General features: G+C 31.4%; 1 protein-coding gene across 1 annotated transcript in view; it reads left to right on the plus strand.

Moving 5' to 3' along the window:
* Positions 1–9,037, plus strand: part of LOC109538356 (sodium-dependent nutrient amino acid transporter 1) — a 16,031-nt gene extending 6,994 nt beyond the window's left edge. Inside the window, exons 6-12 of the mRNA XM_019905569.2 lie at positions 162–265; positions 4,233–4,422; positions 4,757–4,933; positions 7,120–7,219; positions 7,352–7,528; positions 8,243–8,343; positions 8,785–9,037. Of these exons, the coding sequence (XP_019761128.2) occupies positions 162–265; positions 4,233–4,422; positions 4,757–4,933; positions 7,120–7,219; positions 7,352–7,528; positions 8,243–8,343; positions 8,785–8,940 (1,005 nt within the window). The 3' untranslated portion in view covers positions 8,941–9,037. The remainder of the gene's footprint in view (positions 1–161; positions 266–4,232; positions 4,423–4,756; positions 4,934–7,119; positions 7,220–7,351; positions 7,529–8,242; positions 8,344–8,784) is intronic.
* Positions 9,038–9,305: the final 268 nt, after the last annotated feature.

The following is a 9,305-nucleotide window of genomic DNA, read 5'->3' on the forward strand; positions in this document are numbered from 1 at the left end:
TCGCGCTACAAATTGGAATAAAACATTGCTCATTAACAGGTCTTCTCAAACATTAGGCTGATATTTTATGTTCAGACTACAGTAGAATACTCCTATGACGTAGATATTTCCCAAATGTGTTGTTAAATGTTCATTTCAACTCAATTAATTATACTTTTTAGGTTTGGTACAACGCAGTAACCCAATGTTTCTTTTCACTAAATATTGGCTTCGGATCTGTATCTATGTATGCTTCTTACAATGGATTTAGACATAATGTTTACAAGTAAGTATTTTTTAAGTGCATAAATTAATATAAACATATAATTCTATTCAACTGTTAATTAGTAATCATGACCGTGGCATATCAAATGTTAACTTCTAATCTAATTTGCTTAACAAACGCTATAAATATTTTCAGAAAAAGTATTTATTTCTTAAAGCAAATTCAATGCATCAGCGAACAAATAACTTTATGTCTCAACTGAATAGATTTATTATATTTACAAATTATTTATATATTAACACATGTATTCCGCAAAACTCTAAAATCAACTTATGACTAAGAATATTTAACCAAATAAACAGCGCGCAAATTAAAAAGTCATGTTCGAATTTCATTGCGACACTTATTTAAAGATTACTGTTGCCGTTGCTCTGAACCTTTTTTCTTATAGATATTTAAAAAATGTACAAAAACTAAATGCAATAATATAATTCAGCGTGAATTATATGTATGCCTTGTATAAACGCAACAGTACATTAAGGCTTAATTCTGCTGATAGACAAACACCAATTTCAAGATATGTAAAGAAGAACGTAATAAACTTATTTTGTTATTGATTTATTAACAAATCTAGCAAGTTAACTGGAAGTGTTTAGGTTTTAAACATCAGTATCAAATCTAAATGAAAAACATGATTCTCAACTGATCACAGATTCATATAGGAAAAACGTGTGTATAACTGTCACACAATCTTTGAGTTTCATATTATTACAACTGTTCTTAAGACAAATTAAAGGTGTTGAAATCGGCTAAAGTTATATTAAGTACCGCCTATAACGTTTTAAAGTTTTTTTTTTGGTTAATTATTTGACAAGATCAAAATCGTATTCTGAAATATGAAGCAATGTGTGTAAACTTATGAGACATTTTTACTACTGCTTACTACATAGCTCACCATAAATTTTGAAGATTTTTCAAAAAACAACAGGTTTGCGTTTCGAAATATGCTGATGAAATAAATTCAGTAGAGAAAAGCAAAATTAGAAATATTCTGTACATAGTAGAGCAACAAACACGGTCAAAAGAATATGGAGAACAGTAAATGAAAGCATCAAATAAACAGTAAGATTATTGCAAAAATTCAAATCATTTGAAACACTCGAGATATTTTAAATTGTTCTTCAAATAAGAAGACACGGATATTTCCTCAGAAAATTGCAAGAGGAAAGTTGTGAAATGGTTTCATCGAAATGAGGTAAAGATGAAAATATTATTACCTAAAAAGTTCTGAAAATACCCTTAAAGGCCATATTTTTATTGTGACAATACACAAGCAAGCAATTCAGCCAAACGTAGTCTGAATATCATACAGTGAAAATGCATTAAAACAATATTGAGGAGCATATATGTGCCCATCTAATTAATTTGCTAACGCGAGCGTAATTTACTACAGAATCATTTATCACAAAAAAAGATCATTAGTAAAACAACATGGAAAAATTGATTTCTAAAAATAAAAAATGAAGATGAAGGGAATTACAGTAGAAAGTAGGAAATGCTGCTGCAAAGGACTTTCTCAATCGTTAAATTATCTTAACACGTTATTGTCGATGCGGTAGATAGAAAACCAAATAATCTTCATCTAACAAAACCCAGGAAACGTCAAAAACGTTTAAAGTTCACACAAACATATAAACATAAAATAATTATCGGGGGTAATTGCACAAGTGCTTCAAAATTACCGATAATTTAGCATGAAAGCTTGTTGTCTAAAAACTGCATGAGCTTATTTTCATATTGTGGCGAAAAAGCCAGACTCCAAAGGAGGAGGGCTTTTTTGTTCCAATGTGAAAATAAACGAATACAGTTTTTACCATACAACAAGCTCGAATGCAAAATTATCTATTTATTTTGATGCACGAGTGTAATTTTGATGAATATATCCTGGTAAGCAAACTAAATGTGGATTCATTTTATTTCTATTATATTTTATTACCCTTTAAATTTTATTACTTATATTTATTAAATTTAATTTCAATATCTTAGGTATGTCAGGAAGACATTTGAGGTCTAATTCAACATGAAAAGACATCTGTCAAATATTTTTTGTAAACAATGCAATTATCGTTGAGTGATAATTGCACACTGTGCAATTACCGCTGTAATTTTTCGATAATTGCACACTTCAAACGGACATATTATCATAAAATACTTCAAAGGCTGGAATGTGGGAAATTCGCCCAATGGGCTGTTTAAAAACTCTATATTAAATACGATCAATAAGTAGAAGAATCTTATGGCACTAAGACGAAAAAATGTGTTTATTGATTACGGCTTTAAAATTGTGAGTTTTATCGTTAAATAAGCGTGATCACTGGTAGAACTGGTAGACAGCAGACTGTATCTTTCAAAACGTGTGAATCTAGTAAGGTCCGACAGCGCCAAAAATATTCAATGAATATACCGGGTKTCAATTTGAAAATGTCCCACMTTTAATATCTTTCTTGCAGTTGAAAATATGAAAAATCGGAAAGACCGGTAAATTTTATTTGTGAGGGGGACACTTTAAATTAATATTTTTAGCCTCCTTGTTTCAACCCTCTAACATGGATAGATGTCACCCTGAGAATCTTAAATGGGAAGGGGCGTCAAGTGGCACATCGTTTCAAAGGGCGTTTAATTATCTTTACATTCGTTACTACTTTGTTGCTTTTTGTTCAGAGGTTTTCGAATAATCGCGCTTCAAAATTACAAAAACAATTAAACTTTCTTGGATTGCGATTTTGGTTTTCAGATTAGTGTTTAAACAAAAATTATGTCATTGTGTCTCCTTATAGTACATATGATTAGAAGATTCGATTATACCGTTAAAATCGTTGAATAACAGGACGAAAATCTAGTTTAAACCATTGATTTCGGATTGATTTATTGATTATCTTCTTCTTATTTTTCTGAGAAATTTCTACAATAAAACCCCTAGGATCTACTTACGCACTATCTTATAAGTTGTTCAAAATGTTGCATATTTTCCTGCGAACAATAATAAAGTCTATTCTCGAACCCTCCCTCACATTGATAAGATATTCACAGATAAGAATAGATCGATTGGCAGAAGGAGACCAACTGAACGGCCTCTAAGATCACCGGATTGAGCACCCTTAGACTTCTTTCTTTGGGGACATCTTAAGTTCATTGTTTACAAAACACAACCTCTTAAAAGGCGAATTGGAGCAGAATGTCAGTCAATTACCGGTATAGTTTTCCGAAATATTAAGGAAAAGTTAAAAATCAGATCTTATTATTGTTTACAGGGAAATTGACAACACTTGAACAACTTATAGTTAGGTGTAGTGTGTAAGTAGATGACACAGGTTTTATTGTAGAAATTTCTCCTCGGCGAATAAAAAGTTATTTTTGTAGGTGTAAAATAATCAATAAATAAGAAATAAGATCAAAAATAAGAAGTCAATGTTTAAACTATGTTTCATTCCTGTTATTCAACGATTTTAACAGTGCAACTGTTACCTGTGCCTACTCTTCTAATCATTTGTATTATAAGGAGACCCAATGCAATTATTTTTGTGTAAATACTAACCTGAAAATCAATATCTGTATGCACGAAAGTTTAATTGTTTCTAGAACTTTGAAACGCGATTACTCGGAAACCTCTGAACAAAAAGCAACAAAGTAGTAGCTAATCTAAAGATAATTGAACGCCCTTTAAAACCATGTGCCACTTGGCTGCCTTCCCATTTAAGATTCTAAGACTGACACAGGGGGTTGGAACAAAAAGGCTAAAAACATTAATTTAAACTGCCCGCCTTAAATGATATATAAAAATAAAATTGACGGGTCTTTCCGATTTTTCATATTTTCAACTGCATGAAAGGTATTAAAGGTGGGAAGTTTTCAAATTAACACCCCGTATGTACTTATGATGCACGTGCTGATAGATCTTAAGGACTAAATTGATTTAACTGATTGTTTTATTATTATACATTAATATCTTGATTCTTTTCAATATTAGGGTTGCAATGGTTATTACGACGCTAGACACCCTAACTTCGTTACTAGCGGGAACTATAATTTTTGGAATATTGGGAAACTTGGCATCTAAAATGGGGGTGGAAGTATCTGAGGTGGTAAAATCTGGTGGAACTGGTCTTGCATTCATTTCGTATCCTGAAGCGCTAGCAAAATTTGAAGCCGTACCATGGGTAAGGCAAAAGATTTTTACCTGAGATAAATGCTAAAGTGGATCTACTTCTAACATCAAAAACAATATTTATAAGTTTCAGTGGCTAATTACAGCAAAAAGAAATTAAAGCGTCACCAATTTAAATATTTAATAAGAATATTGACCTCCGATGCTAATCAAAATGTTGATAATTTACGTTTGTTGTTCATCAATTCGTAGAAAACGAACCACAAACGTTCCACAAACTTCACGATATGAACCCTTTGCATATTCCTGATTCCCAGAACTAGACATTTAAAATTGAAACCATTCAAAACTTAATGTTGATAACAAATTAAGGAAATAATTTTTAGCTTTTTGCAATTCTATTCTTTCTGATGCTGTTCGTGCTAGGAGTAGGCAGCTTAGCAGCTCTGCAAGGATGCGCATTTACAGTGGTGATGGATGCATTTCCAAAACTAAAAATATGGCATGTGTCTTTAGGTACAGCAGTTGGCGGATTCGTCATTGGTCTAGTCTACGTAACACCTGTAAGTCACCCATTTTTGGCAATGTCGTTTCAATGTATCAAGCTTAGCTATTAAAACATTTACAGTCAATTTAATATGTAGTTGCTTCAAAAAATTCACGTTGCCTTCGATAAAATTGATGGCTGCTATATCTCTAATTCGTTGCCTTAACGTCTTTTCTTTTACGACTTTTTTCAGGGTTGAAATCGCTTACATTTTCCCCACCATCACTTCATAACAGGCTAATAATTTTACAAGTGGGTAATAGTAAATCGTTAAAATTGAAATTAAAAATATTGCATTAATTGGCGATTTAAAACGTATATGATGATTTCCTCTTCGCCGAACAATGGACGATTGCCTGACTAATCCAACCCCGACACACGTGAAAGTCTGGAATTTTCGGTTTACACTTTAAAGCTCCATAAGGGGTAAAAAATGGGTAAAACATAGAGGGCAGAACATATACCAATATAAGCAAGATAAAGTCTTACTAAACCTAAACATTGGATCACAAACTTCCGCTCTTGAACAAATCGAAGATTTACTCTTTTTTGCAACACTTTTACCCAATGAATTGTTATTAATTATGTACTAACAACAAGAAAAACTTTAAGCAATGCCGCTGTTCAGATTACCGTTTGGCTCGGATTTGGTGGCAGTTTATATCACTTTAATTGCAAATATCACCAAAAAAACTTTATTTATAAGTTTTATTTTAAGAAAAACCATATTTATTCCATATATCCAAAAGAATTTATACATGTGCAAAGAATTTTTGTATATTTTGATAATTACCATTACATCCGCAAAAATAAAAAAAATATTGAAATGATGACTAAATTTGACAAAATTTATTATTATTACAATATACATATTATTTTATTAATAAGACTTAATTTTATTTTAATTATATGAAAGTTCATGTGTTAGAAATAGCACTAGTACAACAAAAGTGTACATTTAAAAATCTTTGGAATTTAAAAATATGCTGTTATTTCCATAGACCAATAGTGATTCATAATCTGTCTATGGTATTCAAAAATTTATTGGCTAAATTAGTTAATTTGCGTTTTTTGACACACTTTAAAAAGCTACACAGTTATAAAGCCGCCGGCAGAATGAAATTGAAATTAACCTATTTATACTATTCACAACTGCAAAGTTACTAAAACAATTAATTTATTAAACGGTTTTGCAATGGAATTCAGACCAGATTCAGATTCAGATTATTGCTGTGCGAGCCTCAATCATGCGGAATAAAGATGCGGTCCGAAACTTTCACAAAAGGTTAATTGTTATGCTACCAACAGATATTTTATGTGTTGGAATATGACTGACTATTAAAAGCTGGATATTCCAGGCGGCATGGACGTTAGCATTAAATATTGTGTTTCAAAGTCTACAAACTTCTATTACGTTGGTTCAAAAAACTGAGTTTCAAAGATTTTTATTATAAACTCGCGACTGTTTTCAAAAGCCAAAGATCAGCAATTCTTATCATATAAAATAGTACTAACTTATTTATGAGTGGCTATCAAGGTTTTTGTTAACGAAAATAAGCTTTTAAATGGGCGCTCTTCATATTACCCCTTATTCTTCAAAAGATTGGCTAGTCCAAGGCCAAATCTCTGTCGCTTCTTGTGCAAGCCTGTAATTTATATTACTTTTTCGTGGATATTCAATGTGTGATATCTTTCATGAACTTGTTTTATTCAGAAATCCAGTTTTCTTTAGCTTCTCATCATCTATGCCAAACGATTTTATCGAGAAGCTTGTACTATGATATATTTGAGTTCAATTGGCTTGAGGCCACAGCAAATGCGTGCTCCAGAATAGTTTTTTGCAGTATCGATATATCCCTTTTCATTAGGTTTATGTCTATCACATTGAAATTAGTTTGAATAGTACCAAGTTTATCCTTTATAATGGCTTGCCGTTTTCAAGAATAAGTCTTCTGAGATGCCGTTCATAAAAAGTACACTATTGTTCTCTGCTACTTAGAGGTAGTTCTCTTGGCGAATTGTACATGTTTGCAAAGGATAATGTCCTGTAGTTTATACACAAAAATTCTCTTTGAGACAGCTTCATCAATATGGACTTTACGTTAGTAAGCTAGTTAAAACCGTTTCCAAACTATATAAAATTGTCCTTATTTTAGATAAATTTGACCCAAATGTTTTCAGTTCAGAGCTTTTGGTTTTTAGGGTGGCCAATGGATATTTTCAATGGTAGACTTTTTCGGTGGAACTTTCATATTTTATATTATGAATATTGTTGAAGTTGTTGCAATCTTCTGGTGGTATGGTAAGTATTGCGACATGCACCAAACAAGTGAATAAACAATATATAAATAACTACTTATAGAAAAGATTTTTATCAACGACAGATTTTAATTAATCGTTTCCTTTGATTAAACTATTACCATTTTAATTTCAGGCCTTGAAAATGTATGTCAGGATATCGAATTTATGACGAAAAGGAAGCCTGGTATCTACTGGAGAGTTTGCTGGTGCCTTGTAATTCCCTTAGTGTTAATATGTGTATTAGTCTACTTTTTAGTCACATTTGAGCCCTTGAAATACGAAAGTAAAGACTTTCCAGTGAAAATATCAGGTAAATGCGTTTAAATTCAGTAGAAACTTGTTCTCAAACAGACTTCTCCAGATTTTTATTAAATGTGGTGGATAACTGTTTTGTTTAGCTTTTACACAGGAATACCAGCAACCATTCTTCTCCCTCCAATCTGAAAATATTATAAAACTGTTCTATTCGCTAAAGATGATATTTTTGATAAAATGAAAGATTTGAATTCAAACGAAAATATAAATATTCATAACACATTTGATATGATGTAAAAGATGTCCTAAACTACATTTAAAAATGAAGGCTACAAACGAATGAAAAAACTTTTTCACAGATCTTTATGGGGATAAAACGCATTCTGACTAAAAATTCTTACTTTACAATCGAAATTTTTCAGAATGTCCAGGTTTGAAGTCCAACAGTTGACTCCAGCTTCTTTGATCTATAGCATATACCAATTTAATTAGAAACATTGGTCAAAAAATGTACAAAGGGTAATATTGTTGAGAAAATTTGCCGCAGACCTTCAAATAAGAAACAGTAACAAAATGATCTTTTAAGTAAAAGAAGTAGGTGTTTTCATGCTTAAATTATCTTAAAGCAAAGCATTCTTTCTTCTTTCTCCTTTATAAAAATACGTTTTCTTATCGCCTGTTAAAAACTGTTTTCCTATCGAACTGCAAAAGTTCATAGGTACTCCGTCTAGTGCAACTTTATACTTACCAATCTATTTTTTCATTTCAGTATGGGGTTGGGCTCTACTAGCATTTGGCATTTTCCAACCCATACTTTGGTTTGCCATCGACTTTTTCAGAAAAAGAAAAACATATGAAAACAGCAAACAGGTAAGCGGTTTAGCATCAAGTTCTGTCTCTCAACTACATTTTTGTTAATTATTTTGTTGGTAATATATTAACGCTTTGTACGCTACACAAACCACAAAAATTTCAAAGCTTTTAACTTACAGTTTCGCAAATACGCGTACATAAAAGTGGGATTCGGCAAGAGGTGAAAGTCTAAAATTATTATTAATTAGATTGCCCAACTCTATAAACAAGTAGATTATTACGATATTGCTATAGTCGCCAAAACTTTAACAAAAAGCCCAAAAAAGCCGCAAGGTGTATTTTAATGTGAAAACGAATCAGTCTGTAGACTTGCATTCGAAAAATGTACAGCGTATAATGAGAACTTACTTTCTCATTCCAAAATTTTGCAGTTTTTTGAATTAAAATTTGAAAATTCTATGATCTGATAATCGTTAAATATTAAAACTTTCTTTGTAGGCTATCCAGTCAATGTTTAGGCACACTCACTGGGGACCAAAAGATCCAAAGCTACATCAAAAGTGGAAAGAATTCAAAATCCTTAGGAATGCTGATAGAGTGCTAAAATTGAGAGGAAAAACTCGCGACAAGATTTGTGTTCTAATTGGCAAATAACCCGAACTAACTGAAGTTCATTTAAATGTATATTTAATTGTTAAATCCTAGTTACCTTATTTATTAATATGGAAATAAATTATATTACGTAGAAAAACAGTCTGTATTATTTGCTTCAGATGGAAGTGTTTAATTTTAATGAACAAAAAACTAATTTACCCAGAAAAAGACAATATAACAGAAATTGCATTCGAATCTTCAATTAAACTACATTTAAATGATGAATAAAGAAGTGAACATGATTTGCAACTTGCAAAGTGGAGTTATCAAGTTCATTGTATAGATAGGTTTAAATGTTGATAAACGAACCACAGGTTTAGCTCGACTTTTATCTAATTTAGTAAAATATAGACACATGATCAGAT

Source organism: Dendroctonus ponderosae, unplaced genomic scaffold (assembly GCF_020466585.1).
Source record: "Dendroctonus ponderosae isolate FM_Combo_2020 unplaced genomic scaffold, Dpon_F_20191213v2 Dpon_F_20191213_2, whole genome shotgun sequence".
Classification (NCBI taxonomy): Eukaryota; Metazoa; Arthropoda; class Insecta; order Coleoptera; family Curculionidae; genus Dendroctonus; species Dendroctonus ponderosae.